Source organism: Magallana gigas, chromosome 1 (genome assembly GCF_963853765.1).
Source record: "Magallana gigas chromosome 1, xbMagGiga1.1, whole genome shotgun sequence".
NCBI classification, from domain to species: Eukaryota; Metazoa; Mollusca; class Bivalvia; order Ostreida; family Ostreidae; genus Magallana; species Magallana gigas.
In genome coordinates, this window is record NC_088853.1 from 62,314,925 (window position 1) to 62,334,607 (window position 19,683).

Consider the following 19,683-nt stretch of genomic DNA (forward strand, 5'->3'; position numbering starts at 1 on the left):
ATAATATATAAATAGTGCCTGTTTGGGAGGGTAGAGTTGAAACTGATACCCCGAAAAAGCCATTGTTAACTGTCGCGAAATGGAGGTTGACAATGGTTTTCGAAGAGTGTCAATTTTAGCTCTTTCCCTCCCAAACAGACACTATTTGTTCTATTATACTGAATGTCTGAATTCTAAAGAAAACTTTACGAAAAAACGTTAATTCTATGATGAACCGTACCCGCATTATTTACGCGCATGTAACAATCCGTTGTGCTACCCGTTGCCAAGTGTGTTGCTATAGCTGAGGGTAATAGAACGGATTATCAACTGCGTCTTAACCAATCAGATTTCAGTATTTAACATGAAATTATAATAATATATATTCTTTAACAATAAAAATTCTTAATTGTATGCATTATATGTCCAAATTATTCACGACTTTTAGAGTTTCAGAAATGGTTTTCAAATCCAAGTAAATGTAATAAATCATAAATGGTAGATTATCACTGGTTTGGTCCAGCTTCATATTTCAGGATATGTTTTGTTGCTTATTAATTTTCTTAATATTATATCATAAATGTTTAAATAAATGTTGTCATCCTTAAATTACCAAACAAATGTTCCAAGTCATCAATCGGGATAAGGCTTTATCAGGATGAACATAAGAGAAACAATAATCTGATTATCAGCACTTCTCTTCATCACTCATGGTTTCAGTTCTCTACATTAGTCTAATATTTTCCGCATTGTGTCCTGTATTAGGAATGACCTTGTTAACACACACCAGTAATGTCCTCATTTCTCACAAATTGTAGCATTGCAGTTCTCGAGAAAAAGATTTTTAAACATATTGCCTATTCACTTCTATGTTAAACTTTTAACCCCTCTTGGGGCCCCAGTATTAGATTTTACCAATTTAGAATCTACAATAGCCACGGATGCTTGCATAGTAATCCCACAAACTGTTGCACTGTAGTTCTTAAGAAGAAGATTTTCAAACATGTTCCCTACATATTTTTATGTTAACTTTAAACCCTTCTGGGTAGGGCTGAAACGATACGCTCCCTTCACGATACGATACATATCGCAATACTTGTGCCACAATTGAATATTTTCAATACGATTCATTTCAAAGAAGAAACCATGCAAACAATTGAAGAAAGACATAGTTCCGGTAAGACACACCTTACAATTTTAATTCAATTACAAAATGCAATCAGGTAATTCAGTAAGCACTATTTGTGTCACGTAAACAATGATAAATACAGTGAGAATTTATTGATCAGTCATCTACTTGAATGACTTTATGTCAAACTACATTATGTAATGTATTGATGTTTGAACGGTCACATTTATTTAAGTTTTTAGCACAAGTCACAAGGAACTCTCAGATTTGATTTTAGGAAAATCAGCATATCAACATTATCTCCACTGAGTGAAGCTCTCTGGGCACACACACTTTCCCCTGCTGCAGAGAATACCCTTTCTGAGGGAACAGATGTTGCAGGAATTCCTAGGTATTATTTTGCCATTCTTGACAGAATAGGGTAGTTAGTTTGATGAACCTTCCACCACTCTGAGGGGTTGCGTTGGAGAGGTGTTGGTGCCTCAGTTTTGTATAGAGAGAGCTCTGACTGGATTCTATCATGTACACTTGGTGGTTTTTCTATGTTTGTAATGAAGACGTCTCCAAACAAATCATCCATTGAATGTTTTTCCTTTTTGATAGGGGGTTCATCCATAACTTCATCACAATTCACTGGTGGATTTGGATCAGGAGTTATATCCTCTGGAAAACTCGGGAGTTTAGGAAGTTCCTGCTCTTCAGTCTTCTCAACTTTCACCTCAGTCACCTGTAGATAAGTGTATATTGTAATATTGGTTAAGAATTAAGATTTGTATTTTAACTTAAATGCAAATTTAAAGGAGTTATACTTGCCTTGTTCACATCAAATAAGAGTGCTTTCTTCTCTATGTCCTGAAATACATCCTGACGCTTCTCATTTGACAGATATGGCAGACTCTTGAACCTGGGGTCTAGAGCAGAGCTATTCAGCAGGACTGACTGAATGTCTGGATCAGTGTACCTGTGATGTGAAATTGTAAAACAAATCAAATATTAAAAAAGATAATTAAAAATGTGTAGTTATATAAATCTGTACAAAATATTATATATCATATCGTGATTCATGAATGTGAAATTTGTGTGGTAATTATTTTTACCTTGTTGCCAGATCATTAATGATGGGTTTTTCCACAAGCTGTACTAAATTACTGTCACTATCCTTTGGAGCCATTTGTTGTTTTAGAATCTCCATGCTTGGATGGATAAAGGATATGGTAGGATATTTACTATCACACATCAGGGTTGGCAGTGTTTTCATTGGTTTCAAAACCAGGATCAACTCTTCTGCTGCTTTGAGATCGTCATCAGACAATGTGACTACATCTTTCAGATTTTTTTACATCCTTAGACAGAAGAGTTGCAATCACCGCAGGTTGCTGCTCAATATATCTACTAAACATATCATAGGTACTGTTCCAACGGGTTGATACATCCTGAATCAATTTGTGTTTTGGAAGTTCAAGCAACACCTGTTTTGATGCCATAATAGCTGTAGCTGTGGACCTTCTGTGAAAAAAAGGAACTATCCTTCGAATTCTACCTGCAACTCTATCAACATGTTGACATTTAAATGCCCTCTGTGTGGCAAGGTTCAATGTATGTGCAAAACACCTAATGTGGGGGGAGGGGGAATTCTGATGAAATGTTACGTATTCCTGAGACAATGTTACTAGCATTATCTGTAGTAATGGCAACTGGTTGAGATTTCTTGAGACCCGACTCTTCAACAGCATTTGTCAAAACTTCAGCCAAGTTTTCAGCAGTGTGAGAGGAATTTAATTGCCTGGTTTGTAAAGTATGGTTCTGAATTTCAAAATTGTCATCAATATAGTGGGCAGTGATTGTAATATATCCCTGAGCAGCCCTAGATGTCCAACCATCAGTTGTCACTGCAATGAAATCTGTTTTATTACTGTCAGTAAGAATTCTTTTTTTCACCTTTGTGTAGAGTTCTGGCATCACTTTTTGTGCAATGTGGGTTCTACTAGGGATCTCAAATTTTGGTTCTAAATTGCTAACCAAATTCTTAAGATAAATCCAATGTTTTCTACTGTTGAAAATGGGCGCATATCACATGCAAGAAACCAGCTATTGCCACAGTTTTGTTTCGACTCTTCTGTGAGGTTAATGGGAACTTTGATTTTGAACTTGAATAATTGTGGAGGTGCATTTAAGTTAACTGCCCTGCGTGTGTGCTGTTACAAGACATCGACGACTGAGTATTTTTTAGACTAGCTGAAGCAGGGCTGACGAGACTTTCAGTTAATAATATTGAATGCTTACGCTTCAGGTGCACGGCCATGTTCGTTGTGTTTCCTGCCTTGTAGCTGACTTCATTGAAACAGATTTTGCAAACAGTTCTTTCTCGTTCCGTAATTTGCCTTCCATTCACAGTTACAATTTTAAAACCGAAATGTTTCTATACCGCTGAACGGTGTGATGCAGGCGGATTCTGTAACTTTACCGGTTTCGCCGCGCTATTATTATTTGCATCAGTAACGATAGCGACATTGCTATCGCCCGCTTCATGATCATCTGCATTTGTCGACGTTGACGCCACGTTTCCCTCGTGCAGTGAAACTAGTTAAGTAGGCCGAGCCCGATGCATAAACCCATAAAACCGAACCCGATTTCAAAAATGTGTATCGAAACGAAAATGGAAGCAGTGAATCGAAAACCGAATCGGGCCTAAATATTGAACAGTATCTATATTTCGGTGAATCGTTTCAGCCCTACTTCTGGGTCCCTAGTATTAGTCTGGGGGTCACGGCTTACACAAATAAGAATCTTGACAATTTGAGGATGCTTGCATAGTAATCCCACAAACTGTTGCATTGTAGTTCTTGTGAAGAAGATTTTAAACACTTTCCCTATATACTTCTATGTTAAAAATTTGAAACACTTGTGGGGCCCCAGTGTTGGTCCAGGGGTCACAGCTTTTACAATTTAGATTTTCACTATTTGAGGATCCTTGCATAGAAATCTCACAAACTCTCACAAATCTCCAGAAGATTTATAAACATGTTTCCTATCTGTCTGGGGCCCCAGTTTTGGTCCGGGGGTCACGATTCTTACAATTTATAATCTTCACTATATGTTCAAGCTTTTGTGTAAATATTTGCATTTCTGGTGCAGTGGTTCTTAAGAAGAATATTTTTAAAAATTGTTCCTATGTATTTTTATGCTAAACTTTCAACCCGACTGGGGTACCAGTTTTGGTCCGGGGGTCACGATTTTTGCAATTTAGAATCTTCACTATATATACAAGCATTTACGTAAATATTGGCATTTCTGGTGCAGTGGTTCTTGAGAAGAAGATTTTTAAAGACATGCACCCTATTTTCACTGTTTCGCATTTATCTCCCTTTTAAAAAGGGATTCGCCCTTTATTTTAGCAATTTATAATCTCCATCCCATAAGGATGCCTTGTCCTAAGTTTGGTTAAATATTGGCCAAGTGGTTTTAGAGAAGAAGTCAAACATGTGAAAAGTTTACAGACAGACAGACGGACGACGGGTGATCAGAAAAGCTCCCTTGAACCTTCGGTTCAGGTGAGCTAAAAAGCATTGACAATAAAAGGTGTTCAGCATAATGTTCTCAACAATATGCTACCAAATTCTTTTTGCTGGTGGCCCCGATAAGGAGTTAGAGGGACGGCTCCTAAAAGACAGTTATTCAGATTTATCTAGTATGGTCAATAATTTTAGATCACTTGTTGAACAAAATATGTTTATATTTATGAGACATTTCATGTAATATCAAGAAACTAGAACCAAATAGGCCTTAATGGTAACGATAGTATAAGGCTCATACACAAACTAGTCGAGGAATCTCATATATGCATTTAAAGGCCGAGGTTGACCTACTTTATTTTCCGGTGGGGAAGCAATTAAGCCTATATGGTGTTAGGGCGGTCTTATCTCTAGCATCATATATAGAAATAGCTAAGCACGTGTTACAGAGCAGCCGGGCTTCATGCAGTGCTGCCTGCTAAGGGATTTATAGACAACGTTAACAACAACGAATCTCCAGTATTTATGGTTCGTCAATGTTTATAAATTAATAATATGTAATTATGATGAAACACATGTATACTTTCAATAAACTATTAAAAAAAATGTTAACTATCGATAAAATCCAAAATTTGTTGGATTTATACACAGGTTATACAATTGTTGTGAAAACATAAATCTTCACAAGTTTTGATTTTGAGGATAATGTCAATTTCTCAAATTTATTGCCGAGATAAATCGGGACAACATAGTCAAATGGACAAAGATAATTTTTAACAGAGATATTTTTAATTGTTATAAATTTCATTAATGTGTGATACTTAAAATTTCTCAGTATTCTCAATTACATATACCATGTGCATAACAACAACAAAATACCACTTCATGTATACTGACTAGTAAATTAAATGTATGCCAGAATGATGGCAGTATATTGTTTCAATAAACTGCTTCCAAATTGTTGATCTATAAGTGAAAGTCTGTTTCTTGTACACTTTCTTTCCCTTTGCATTTCTTGGAGCATTGGGGTTGTTTGGCCGGTGCACTGATGTAAACTCCCTGTGTACATTCTCGTTCCAGTGACACACGGCAAACTTACAACGAACGAAATCTGTACTGGTCATCTCCAAATAAAATTCTCTTGTCTTGAAAAATGTTCATAACATTGTTGAAACTTTCACATAAAATGTGTCTTTTCCAAGAACATAATCCTGGGGATATTTGTATATGACACCCTCTGTGATAGTTTTATCAAGCAACTTTTTTGCGTGCTTGCTTGTCAAAACTATCCGTGATGGCTCATAATTTGTATCCATCTTGAACTTAGATGCAGGGTGACATTTGATGTGATTATTCTCGTAATGTGGAATGATGTTATTCATGTACTTTCGTAATTTGACAGGATCTTTTTCACAATGTCGAATAGCCCAGTGAACATGGGTTGCTATTGGCTATGTTTTGTCGATGAGTTGTTCACTCCATGTCCATCCTTCAGATTTTTTCGTACCTGCGGATATGTTGTTTATGGACTTTTTCAGGGATTCCACTGCATGCTAAAGATCATTTTGGTTTGTTGTTTCCCTCCTATCTTTGACAAATTTGTTTATGCTTAGATTTCGGTCATGTGAGTGTACGTTGATTGAAACATCTTGTTCTGCAAAGTGGTCATATATTTTTACAGTGCCATATTTTTCGTGTCGCTGAGATACCGGGTCCTGGGCTTTTGTTACATGGACACAGTCAATAACTTTGTGTGAATTTTCCCCAAATGCGACAACAGAACTATCTTTTGCATTTTGCGCCATCCATGTCATAGGCGTCGGAACCGGGGGGGGGGGGGGGCTTAGCTCCCCCACTTTTTTTGCAAAGTTATACCTAACCATTAGAAGCATAGCATGATAGAGGGTTCAGCCCCCCACTTTTTCTCGCAGGAAAGATTATTGTTCCTAAATTAACCTTGAAAGATTGAGAAGTTGGATTCAGAAGCATACTACCCCCCCCCCCCCCCCGCATGATTTTTGGAATTACTTTTTTCTCAATATTTTTGAGGATTAGTCTAGCCCCCCACTTTCAATTTGCTTCCGACGCCAGTGCATGTCTTGCATCTGTAACAAAATTTATTCCATCTAACTTCTCATAAGTGCCAATCTCTGCATAGAGAGCATCCTGAGTGGAATACTTATACATCTGCTCAGCCACCTCTTTGTAGTTTTGGAAGAAAAAAATTTCTTCGTTGCTTTTTGGTGCACCCCATTCCAGCGCCATTAGAGAATCTTGTATAATGGGAGGGTAGCATTTTACTACAGAGATATCCATGATTGACTCGATGGTTTACAAGATATTCATTGTTTGGCAGGTAAGGAGATGAAGACCAAAGATATCCATGACTCTTGTTGCACTTGTTGTCAATGTTGCACTGAAACCGAATGGAAATAACATGACCTTTCATTGTTTTTCTTCAAAACTGTAAGCTTCCCATTACAAAGTTTTGAATGAGCAACAGAAAGTTGGCATACATTGGAAATTGATGATTCTGCTGCAACATTAATTTTGTTGCAGGTTTATTTCTCGCTGCGGTCAACACATTTTTCACTGTTGCATTCTGTCCTGAATAAATTTTCTAAATTCAGCATCACTTTGAATTTCGATTCTAAAGTTTGGTGATTTCTTGGTCTGGTTATTCGCCATCTTCACATTCCAAGAAACTGATCGATACTAAAAGTTATATGCAAAATTTGAAACCCTACTGTGGAGGTAATGAAGGGGTGGAGGTAATGGCGGAAATAAAAAAAATCCAAATTTAACAATGCATAATAAAGATAAATGAATAAAAGCTACGAGTTTTCCCTTCATCATTATACTTTTAATTTGTAATTTTTTGGGGGGATGGGGGTGAAAGTGCCAGTTTTCAGTTTCAAAAATCCAATGAATTGATGCTGAGACCCGACTTTTACCTCTCAAATGTCCCATGAGTAAGCCTTTTGCTATCTTTATGACTTCATGCAGGGAGACCAGTTTTCGCGCCTTTGCATCAATTAGAGACTTGTGTTCTGTAAACAGTGCTAACATTGCTCAAGTATAAACAATTCAAAATATTCCAAGATAATGCAAATTGAAGGGATTAACCGACAGCTAAACAGAATTAGGAATTTGCATTAGTGCAAGGAGAAAAAATTATTTTTCAAGGATTTATGATCGGGAATTCCAGTTACGGTACATAAGGATGAGTGTGATGGCGGTAAAATGGCTGGGGTCAACTGTAAGGGGTCAAATGAAGATGAAAATGGGGAAGTTGATAGTCCTGATTAATGAATTGAGGAGTGTGGGAGTTTTAACAGACTTTGTACATGTTGTAAATACATGTATATCATGCTTATTTGTGCCACTAAATCTACGTAAAATTAATCTCCAAGATTAATTAAATTTATTTGTCTTAGTCATAAACAGTATTATCAGATTCATTGTGGATTAACTTCAACATATGTTTACATTGAGATAAGGCAATTCTTTTATCTGCAGGAAGGTTACTCTCGTCTTGGTGGGAACTATATATAAGCTATGAGTCAGCATCCGATGTAAACAATAACAAAGTTTGTTCCGCCTCTTCCTGTTAATCACTTGGACAGAATTCAAAATTTAGCTCTGATTCAGTTTTTCAATTCAAAAATAAAAACTAATTAAAAATAAAACAAACACAATGAAATCATATTTCTGTTTCTAAGATTGTGGGTGAGTTGCCTTGCAACTATTGCAGTCTAAAGATAACCTAATTGAGAGATATTTCAAATTTCTGAAATCTGAAAGTGGCAAGAAAATCATATTCCCCACCATTTCCCCGATTGGCTGCTATTTATACCCAAACCTCGGCCTTTAACCATTTATGTGCCAAAGGGCCGATCTTGTATCTACGTTCAGTGCCACGGGGCAGACTTGGACCGATTGGAAGAAAACAAGTGTCTGAATTGTAAAAACATTTGGTTTTATTCAGTATTGTGAATCTTACGGATACAAAAATAAATTTACTTGTACTTTTTAGTTATAATAATGAACAATGTTTCTATAAACCAAAACGTCAAAACTTTGCTAAGTGACATCAAAATTCAAGTCATAACGTCACAAAGCGCCACGTAGCCATTCCAAAAAAGCCGGGTTAAAATTTGATTCAGAAGCGTTTTACTTTTACCTTTTCACGAAGCACCTTTGCAATGCTTTGTTATTTGGGTGACCTTGGTTGATCTCTGATGGTCAAACAAACAAACATCAAATGTGTTTTTGCACTGCCAATTATATCTACTGCATCTATAATGACAGTTGAATGCATATGTTTGGCGAAATAACAAGCAATTATCTTTCATTTAGTCATGTGGAAGGTCTTGTTGTCAGTATTTAAATCATTTTTAACCAAACTTACATGTCTCTTCTCATTTTTTGAATGTTCTTAAATACCCCATTGAAGGTTATTTTATTCTCATAACTTCAAAGGTGCATAAAAGTAAGTTTTGGAAGATTATTTTTTTATCAGAATGGCAACCTTTATAAGAACATACATGTATTTAACATTTTTAGGTATTTCGTTTCCAAAGGAAGGCTTATTGGTTTCGCACGATTTTTCCCCTGTTATTAATTTTTCTTTTTTTACAATTTTTGTGAACGCAATTTCTCAACAATGACTCGGCTGATTTTCATTATACTTTCAGATCTAATAGATAGTGATCTAAACCATATAGGTTTTGTTTCATAATGGTGACATCATTTCCGTTTTTGAGACATTGACGTTTGAGCAATTAGTAGAGGGGTAGCCTCCCCCTAAACGATAACAGATATTGAGTTTTTAACTTTAATGGATAGTAGACAAAGGATTGTAGATTTGTAATTTTATTTTCATTTAGATCTAGCTTGAAAGGCGCCGGAGCTCACCTGGACCCGAAAATTAAAAAAGTCGTAATTTTGTCTGGTTTTCTTTAGTAATCTTTTTTCTAAAAATTATTTTGTGAAGACATGTAATGTAAAGAAGGATTCTATTTATAAGACCATTTACTCGATATCAAGAAAAAGGGGCTGGCCCCTTAAAATAGGGGACGAAAGGGCTCCTAAGTCTTTCAACTGTAGTCCTTTACTGAGAGATATTTTGTGAAAGGTAATAGATGCAAGTATGTTTATCTTACAGTTATGTATTCAAGCACTGTAATGATTCTATCATGTGTAAAGCAATTAGGGGGTTTTAGGGACCAAAGTCAAAAATTTTGATCACCCATTTCTCAGAAAGGAAAACGATTTTGAAATGCAGCATAGAAGAAAAGAGGTTCATAATGATGAACTGAATAATATGTAATCTTCAAAATTTTGTTCAATAGCCCCTATAAGGAGATGAAGGGTCGGCCACCAAAACGTTTTTCCCATATACCTCAAGAACGGTTACGAATGTCTTAACACTAGTTGAACAAAATGTGTAAAGAGTTAAATGAATTTTTAATTTAATTTCAAAAACAGGGGACCGCGAAGGACTCTAAAGTTGTTTTTTTTGTCTATAGCCCTTTACTGAGGGATATTTTGCGAGAGGTTATAAACACAAATAAATACGTTTATATATCCTAAAATTCAATGATTTTCTCATGCGTTTACCTTTTTACCAATTTTACGGGGTAGAGGTTATAAAGTTTAATTAGTACTCAACACCTTTTTTCAAAGCATGTTTTGTTATCAAATATCAAATTCGATGGTATCCTACATGTACATGTATCACCTTCTAATAATTGAACGGAAAACCTCCTCGTTGCTCGCAACGAGATATTGTCTAGTTTTTTTTACCCTTCGCCTCGTTTTACAATGTCATTTATTATATATTGTAGCATATTCACGATCTGCGTGGAGAGGGCTTCCATTGAAACTAAATGACAAGGTATATTTTTATATGATTTGTTATATAAAAGACATATTATCTCTACCTAATTCATGCATTATTTCTCTTTATCTGTCCATCTATTTCTTTTTTTTTCTTCTGTAGGTTTTTACCAAATATGCAAATTTATTGAGAGAGTTTGAAAACCATATTACGCCTGATGTGCATTACATAAATATCACAATGATTGGTGAGACTGGCGCAGGAAAATCATCATACTTGAATACGTTGTTAACAGCGTTAGAGGACAGCAAGAATATCAAAGATACCTTTAGAGTATCTCGGTCAGTAAACGTTGACACCAGTGCAACTTTACGGGTAAAGTATTTTAACTTACACTTTCTAAAAATGACATTTCATTTATGTAAGATGAATATTCTTGCTTCTTTACCATTTTACAAAATATTTCAAAGTAAAGTCCTATGGAAGAGCTTTAATATATAGTTCATGGAAGAGCTTTATTTGAAGAACAATCCCTTTTTCTTGATATCAAACGAAGCTCTTGTAAATTTTAATTTTATTTGCTCTACATAATTTGAGAAGTTTTTTTTTTCAGAAAAGAGATAAAATAACAAAACCATAAAAATCAAGACTTTTTTAAACTAAATTTTCGGACATGAAGCATGAGAGTACATTTTCAGACAATCACTTAAATGTCAAACTTCCATCTCCATTCGGGTAAACCGGGGTAATTTCGACCACCACAATTAATAGAACTCAACACAGTTATTAACGGAAGTGTTTAGAAAAATATGATGTTTTTCGAATTAGAGAAATCGATTCCTCGCATCAGTTTTCTTATTAAATTTTGTAATCAGAATAATGTTTTCTTGACCGAAATCCCCGTTTTCAGAACGCTTGTTTTCACGTCAGTAAGTACAAGAGAGGCAACTCTTACATATAAATCTTTAGGAGATTAAATTATTTATTATGTGAATTCTTAATACAAATTTGTTTGACAGTTCATAGATAAAAACGATATACATTGGGTACACGTATATGCAAGTGTTCTATAATGTAGTGGGTACACGTATATGCAAGTGTTCTATAATGTAGTGGGTACACGTATATGCAAGTGTTCTATAATGTAGTAACTTCCGATTACAAGTATTCTTATTCATGTAATGCAATTCCAAAATGCACTATAAGTACACTAGGAAAAAATTCCGCGGACAATTTGTGCCCGCGTTCATAGCGTTAATAAATATCACGCGAACAAAAGTACTTCTACAGTATCACAAGGAATACGCACATATGTTACATTTTATTGATAAGGAAAAATCACCTTACAAAAACTGTAATTCATTGTTACTTTATGTCCCATGGTGAAGTGAATATTTTGAGCTAATATGACCTTGGATTTAATATGATGCAGATCAAATTTACAAACTGATTTGGATAAAAAATTGAAAAGGATGGTTTTTTTGTTTATTCATATTTACTAGGGAATCATTAAAATTCGTGGTGGCTGAATTTTCGTGGTATTCATGGGTAGCCCTCGCCAACGAATTAACATCCTCAACAAAAACTTATTATAAAAGGATTGGTTTACCTATTTAAACTGAAAACTGGCTAATACACGAAATAAGATCCCCACGAACAAGCGAAAAACACACAATCAACGAAAATTGCCCCCCCCCCCCCCCCCCCGCGAAACTAAATGATTCCACAGTATGCACACACTTCATATTATGAAATTGATGAGGCAACTTAGGTAAATCGCGAGCGAAGCGAGCCTTATCGAAAAGGCGTATATGAATAGAAAATCCAGACTACAATCTGTCCCATGTTATTGCTTCCACCACTTCAATAATTTTTAATAAAAATACACATATACAGTTGAAATCGATAAAATGTAATATATCCATGATATTTTCAATGAACAATTTTCATTATTTACTCATAAAAGTTCACAGAAACGAAAACAAATTCCTAACGGATATTTATAACTGGAAATGTTTACATCTTTTCTCCACTCGGAAGTACTCCGGACAGCCCGCGCAATTTTTCAACGTTATCATCCGGGCTTTTCAATGGCTGATACACTGCAAAATCTCCTTAGACTTTCTATTTTGGGATGTGTATTGAAACCTGAAATGGTAGAGGGGGCATTTCAAAACAGATAATCTGGGGCCCGTTTAACAAAGATTCGTAAGTCATAAGTCTTAAATATTCCTAACCGTATTATGAATGCGTCCTTACTGCATGTCGTAACTCCTAAATCGCAACTTTTCTCGTAAGTCATAAAGGAACTGTTAATGTATGAAAGTCAACTTGGATACCGTGCGAACCAAGACGCAATGATGCGCAGACGGTATATTTCCGAACAGACGAGAAGAAAAAATTGGAAACAGGAAGAAATATCTGCCCTGGCTGAGTGTGTGTTAGCGACTGTCTCGATGTTTTTCTCCTGTTATTACCACAGAGAAAAAAGCCAACGCATGGGAAGAAGTGTTTGGAAGGTATATCATATTTTTCGGAAATCATATAACGTTATGTTAAAGAGATACCATAGTAAATCTTAGGTCATTTTGAATTAAAAACGTTTTTAATTTATATTTGTGTTTCCATCCCCTCACCTATGTTCCTTTTCTTTTTAAAGGGAGGGTTGTGCCGAAGTTTTTAAATAGAAAAGAAGAGATATCATACATATAAAATTGCATTAAATAAGTATAGATATTTTTCCTATGTGAGAAATATGACAAATATATAGTTTCACTATGTAATTGATTTTGGCAATATTGATTTTTCAAAATAAAGATAAATCTTTGCTAAAGCCGTCGGCATTGTTTGGAATTTATAATTTTACACTCTAAATATTAACCAATCGAATCGGGGAAATCCCGTTAACCTCCTTCACAAAATGAAGTAAGGTTGCGTAAAGCTGGATTGAATTGCGCTTTTGATGTGTTTTTAAGCTGTAACCGATATAAAATGAATTTAATGCATTTATAATACAGCGATTTATATCTGCTTCGAAGACTTATGTCTTTTATGAATACCGCGTGAATTATCGGATCAGGAAAGCAAGAGGTAAGTACCGTTAGATGGTATCGTTCATATTTTAAACGTGCATGCATTATTTTTTTCAGTGTAAATGCTTGCAGCTCTACGCAACGAGATGTAAAAAGTATTAAAAAGAGGTGGATAGACATTCAAGGCAAAACCAGAAACATAAAAGCAGAGAGGAGAAGAGATCTGAAAAAGACTGAAAGAGGTCCATCTACACGGAACTTGAAGCCATGGGAAGATAAGGTATACATTTAATAAAGCACAGTTACATGTATATATTTAATTATTGTTTTTTATGTTAGTTTTTTTATACATATTACATCCAATCAATTCCTTGACCCAACTTTGGCAGTTAACGACAATCAAAGAGCAAGAGCAGCTGCAGGATGATGGTACAATCATGTAAATAATGTGCAGCTGGTACATGTATGTTCAATAAATAGTGAATACATGTACAAGTGGCAATTAGTTGTATGTTAAAAAGAAGACAGACAAAATTATTTGTATATACCCATATGCATCAGTACTTATTTGCCTAATATTGGTAATTTATATTATATGTTTATTTTACATATCAGAGTAATGAGAAACTATAATACTGAGGAATCATTATTGGCTGACCAATGTTCGTGGCATTCGTGGGTAACCCTTGCCCACGAATGTACATCTCCACAACCCAATACACAATCATTTGTTTATTAATTTAGCTTAGTAAATTTTGGCCACCAACCAATATTCCCTCACCACGAATGAAAATGATTCTACAGTATTTAAAGGGGCTTAATCACGATTTTGGTCAAATTTTATTTTTCTGTTTTTATTATTTACAATGTAATGGAATGTATTTTTAATGATCAAATGAAATGTTGGTGCCAGTCGATGAGTTTTAAGCAAGATACAGGGCTCACAATTCTTCATCATGTAACTGTTTTTGTTTACATAGGTTCAATATACCAGTAAAAATCTTTTTCTAGCTGATTTGTCTATCTTTTTATTCATTTTCAGCATACATAACCAGTTCCTAACGATTAACGTAACTGGTATTTTCACTTCAACATTCAAAATGTAAACAAAAGCTTTGTTTACAAAAAGGGACTATGTTTTCAGGTGATAATTTTGTACCCTAGGGTACATTTCTATCTATACTACTATATTAAAATAATAGACTCGAATTTTTGGTTTTTAATACCCAGAAATCGGAAGAATACTGTCTTTTGTTTTATATATTTTAAACGTCATTGGTACTTGAAGATTACCAATTTGTTTTTATTTTTCCTCAGTTAAGCTTCGCTAATTAAAACTCAACGAAAGTTCCTCAAAAAATCCCGGAAATCACCTAGATTTTTTGGATTTTACAATCTTGCGCTTGCGCAAAACATTCACGCTAACGGGACCTTTAGTTTATGTTTCCACAATATCACATCTGCATGAATAAACTCAGAAATACGGGTAAATTTTCATTGGACTTTTGCTATATATTCTGTTCATATTTATTAATGATTTCTTATGAGAGAAAGTATAAAATAACAAATATACATGTACATTTCAACTAAGTACTTACTTTTGTCTTCGTGATGACAAAAAATATTTGATTACATGCAAAAAAGTTACATTATATTTGTTAGGAGAGTGAAGAAGATAGAATATGTTTTATCATAAAAAAATAATGTCCTACTGACCCAGTTTTACAAAGCAAATACGTGTACATTGGTGAAAAGGTGTTGAATTCTTCCATTCTATGGATTGAAATTTGTAGTTGAAAGGTATTTGCAGTCTCAAAAAGGATTGTTGTGATGAATTTGACTGTTATTTTCATGGCAACTTCATTAACTTTCTCCAAAAGCGTTCCGGAGCGATTCTGCAATTTTCTGCTACACTACGGGCATTCTATCTGTGATGAGGGCCTTTCCCGAGACACAGATTATTCAAAAAAAAAAAAGGAAAGTGTAGTGAAATTAAAGGCATTTTGTAGGCTTATAGCTTCGTTATGTAAATGTCAATAATAAGGTGTGTCGATGTACCTATTTCGGAAATGTCCGTTATGCAATTTTAACCCGTGCATGCACGGGTCAAAGTCTAGTATCTTTAAGGAGAAAAATGGTTACAAGGAGGGTACAGTGTAAAAGCATTGGAAAATGAAAGTAGCAAATTATTAAAGATAATTGTAAGTCACTAAGGTACAGAGGGTAAATGGTAACATAATGACTGAATGTCACAGACTAATTAGCCTACATTTGATTCATTCAATCTTTATTTCCTCTTTACAGTTTTTCAAATTGATATTATTTGTTGTGAATAATAGATAACTTGATATTATAAATATTTATTTGAAAGTGGGTCTGTTCTCTTTATTTGATATAATTAAAAGTTTTTCTTGCAACTAAATTGTCTATGAAATTATATCCTTACATAATAATGATTTTTGATATTAATTCATTTATACCTATGTTATAAACAGAAATATGAAGCTCAAATTGAGCTTGTACACCCAATGATTTATTGAAATCAATAAGTAGTAACAATACTGAAGGTGCATGTTTTTTTTTTAAATATGTACAAAATCTGTACGTAAATATAGAAATATCCATTTCTTATGACATATATATTGCAGGACATTAATGTTATTTATGTCCCTGGTAATTCATATAAAAGATTTGCTTGACAATCACTGCTGATCGAGCTATATTGGCATATCCCTTACTTGAGAGAGTTAGATAAAATAATCTCAAGTAAATTCAAGATTAAGGTTATTTCCATTAGTTTTTCATGATAAACTGTGAGTACAGTAGCTTTTTTTAAAAAGGGGATATCCAGAGAGAATATAAACATTTCACTTAGACATGCTTCTCAACAAGTGACATATCTACATTTATTCTGCATGCAGGTGTTGTCAACAATATGTCTTTAAGTTTGTATAAAAAAAGAAATGTGAAACTGTGAGTCCTTGCAAATAACATAGAATAGAGTTATACAGGTAAACCATACACATTGGAAAGTCCTTGAGGTGTGAAATGATTAGCACCTTGCAATCAACATAGGACATGTATATATAGGGCGAGTTCGATCACCAACTAATGTTTAGTATGGTAAGTGCTATTGCGCATGTCCGTGATCGAACTGAGTTTAGTTTTTTCACTTTGGTTTGTAAACATGGCCGAAATTTCTTCGATCCTTAAAGTGAAAATACCTCTTTTGGAGTTTTTACAAGAAGAAGACGATTACTTTTATTTCTTTGCTCGTCATCAAACGGATAGATATTGGTCTTTAAGGAAGAGAGAATGGACCCCAAAAATTACTAGCTATATGGAAACAGTGTTTACCGAATTTGGACTTCCACAAAACATTGATGACTTTCGTGTACACTATCGTGTTAGTAGAAACCTGTTTGAAATTATTCTTCGGGAAATATATGGAAGTTTACTTTTAAATGGATATGGGCCATACAACGCCATAGAACCTCCACAACAACTCCTTGTTTGTCTGTGGCACCTGTCAAATATGTCGTCAATGAGAGAGTTAGCTCATATTTTCAACTTGTCAAAATCAACAGTTCATGCAGTTGTAATGAGAGTGTTGGATGCACTTCAAGAGTTAAAACCAAGGGTAAGTAGTTCACTTAAATTTAAAAAATATTCTTGCTTATCAGTGGCGTCGGAAGCAATTGAAAGTGTTGGGGGGGGGGGGGGCTAGACTTATCAAAAAATAATGACAAGCTAAAAGATGTTTAAAAAACTGTCTTTGGTTGTTGTATAACTTATCCCCCCTAGCCCACCCCCCCCCCCCCCCCCTGGGTTCTGACGCCTATGAGCATAAAGGTACGTGTGATAAGTAAATTAGAATTTTATATGATATACTAAAAGATAAACAGCAGCTGCTGTGTGCTACACATTAAATAGATCAGCACAAATGTTTGTTGCATATATTTTAACAAGGCATAATATACATCATAAGAGTTTAACTTATTCCATCAAATAATAATACGTTCATATCACACATGTATTCAATGAATGGGTATAGATTTTCAATTATTGATTTCAAATGTCAAGAACCTGTAATTTATATTGATTGTATACTTTATTTAATTAATGGTTCTATTTAAAGGTGATTTGCTGGCCAAATGCTGAGCGACAAAAAGAAATCTCTCGAGAAGTTGAGAACATATGTGGACTTCGAGGGGTAGTTGGATTCCTTGATGGAACGCACATAAGACTATCATCAGCCCTCAATGGTGAAAGGGATTTTTATAACAGAAAAGGATTTCCGTCCATTCAAGTACAGGTAAGTAGCAAATGTAAAAGTATCTTGCTTGTATAAATGTTTTGATGTCATAACTTTGCGTTAACTTAAACTTGGCAAAAAGTAATTACTTGGGTATTATCATGGTACCATTGTTTTATCCCATTACCACATTTTCATCTTTTGACATCATTTTGATAATCCTATACACATCATGTATTTATATATGGTTGTACAATGTATATCTATCTAACTTATCATGAAATATTTTCGTGATTTTTCAAACAAATTACCTAAAAACATTAATTTAAGGTGTATATGTTAAAATAAACTCCATGCTTATTAAAATGAAGATATTTTTTTTAAAGAGCAGTAAAAAAACATGCTTTCCACACCTTTGCATACATTTTCTTGATAACATGTATATACATGTAATATATTTTGCAGGCAGTAGTAGATCACCAGATGAAAATTACAAATATTTATGCTGGGTGGCCAGGGTGTGTCCATGATGCACGTGTTTTGAGACATTCCACTTTATACACAGAGGCTGAGGCAGGAAACCTTGTTCTCGTTGATCACTATATTCTCGCTGACAGTGCATATCCTCTCAGGAACTGGTTAATAACCCCGTTTAAAAACTTGGGAAATCTTACCCCACAGCAAGTCCGTTTCAACAAAAGACTGTTAAGTGCACGACAAGCTGTCGAACGTGCTTTTGGCCATTTAAAAGGACGGTTTCGTCGACTGCAGTACATTCCGTTACACAGCTCCACAGAAATTTGCCAAATGATTTTGGCTGCCTGCATATTACATAACATGTGCATCTTTAATGATGATGAAGTTGAAGATTACATCATGGAAGAACAATTACAAGATCCAAATGACTGCCAGTGTGATAACATTTACCAAAATGGACACAATGGCATTGTGAGGAGATTGCAGCTTGTCAATAGCTTAAACTGATAACTTAAATGGCTAAATAATTGTATTGAATTTTTTTTCAGTTGCAATTTGCAAGTGATCATATTGTATGGTATGTTGTAGAACAATATAAAACAAATTGAAATTTTAATATAATTTGTGTCAAATGCAATAAAAGTTACGACCATCAACAAAAAAAAAATCTTGACTACTCATTTGTATTTACTTTAATATTAAAGAAAACATTATTTTTGTGATATGTCTTCAGGATAAAAAAAAATGAACAGATTAATAAATTTAACATTTTATTTATAAAATGAATAACAAAACTTCAACATATTGCTATTTGGCACAATATAAAGTAATCTGTAACACAAGAAAAACACATAACAGCTTAATTATCACAATATCAATGTCCGCACATCAACTTGTTACTTAACTTAAGTGTTCAAATGAAATTTTCTAAATGTTTAGGTTTAGTTAAATGTGCACTTAAGAAAAAAATATTGAAAAATCATTTATTTATTGCAGCTTTGTTTTGTTTCAAGCTGATAAACTTTATAGAAGCGTTGTTGCTGAACAGCTTATAAATAATAATTCATAAACTATATGCAGACATGCATCAACTAGTTCGTGTATTACATAAAATTACATATAATTATGTCTCTTAAATGCATATCTAAGACCAAAAGTACGAAATACGTGTAACTACACGACAGATAATCTACATTTAGAAGAAAATTGAAACCTTTGTGTAATGATGTTTTCTTCCATAAAAAACGATTATTAATTAAACCCAAGTATACGACCAACAATATGTTTGTCCAAAAAAGAAAATAGAGTACAACATTGCATTCAAAAAAGACATTTGGGAAGTCTGGAAATGCTGAAAACCAATGTTAAATTGTTAACATTATTCAGGTTTTTTTCAAATAACATTCAAACTTGAAAACAGTTCTTTACTGCTTTCATCACTTAGGTCACTTGTCACT

General features: G+C 34.3%; 1 protein-coding gene and 1 pseudogene across 1 annotated transcript; one reads left to right on the top strand and one right to left on the bottom strand.

Annotated features, from left to right (window-relative positions):
- Nucleotides 1-1,300: 1,300 nt before the first annotated feature.
- On the bottom strand, nucleotides 1,301-2,636 carry LOC136276147 (E3 SUMO-protein ligase ZBED1-like; annotated as a pseudogene).
- A 14,001-nt stretch (nucleotides 2,637-16,637) lies between these two features.
- On the top strand, nucleotides 16,638-18,835 carry LOC136274171 (putative nuclease HARBI1). The gene is made up of 3 exons (XM_066080652.1): nucleotides 16,638-17,134; nucleotides 17,633-17,809; nucleotides 18,215-18,835. Exons 1-3 carry the CDS (start codon nucleotides 16,682-16,684, stop codon nucleotides 18,731-18,733), a joined length of 1,149 nt encoding a protein of 382 aa, XP_065936724.1. The 5' UTR covers nucleotides 16,638-16,681; the 3' UTR covers nucleotides 18,734-18,835.
- The last annotated feature ends 848 nt before the right edge of the window (nucleotides 18,836-19,683 follow it).

Excerpts from the sequence above, each read along its gene's own strand:
- LOC136274171 (XM_066080652.1), top strand. The coding sequence starts at position 16,682 with ATGGCCGAAATTTCTTCGATCCTTAAAGTGAAAATACCTCTTTTGGAG. Across the intron at positions 17,135-17,632 it reads TTCAAGAGTTAAAACCAAGG|GTGATTTGCTGGCCAAATGC; the intron begins GTAAGTAGTTCA and ends TTCTATTTAAAG. Across the intron at positions 17,810-18,214 it reads TTCCGTCCATTCAAGTACAG|GCAGTAGTAGATCACCAGAT; the intron begins GTAAGTAGCAAA and ends TATATTTTGCAG.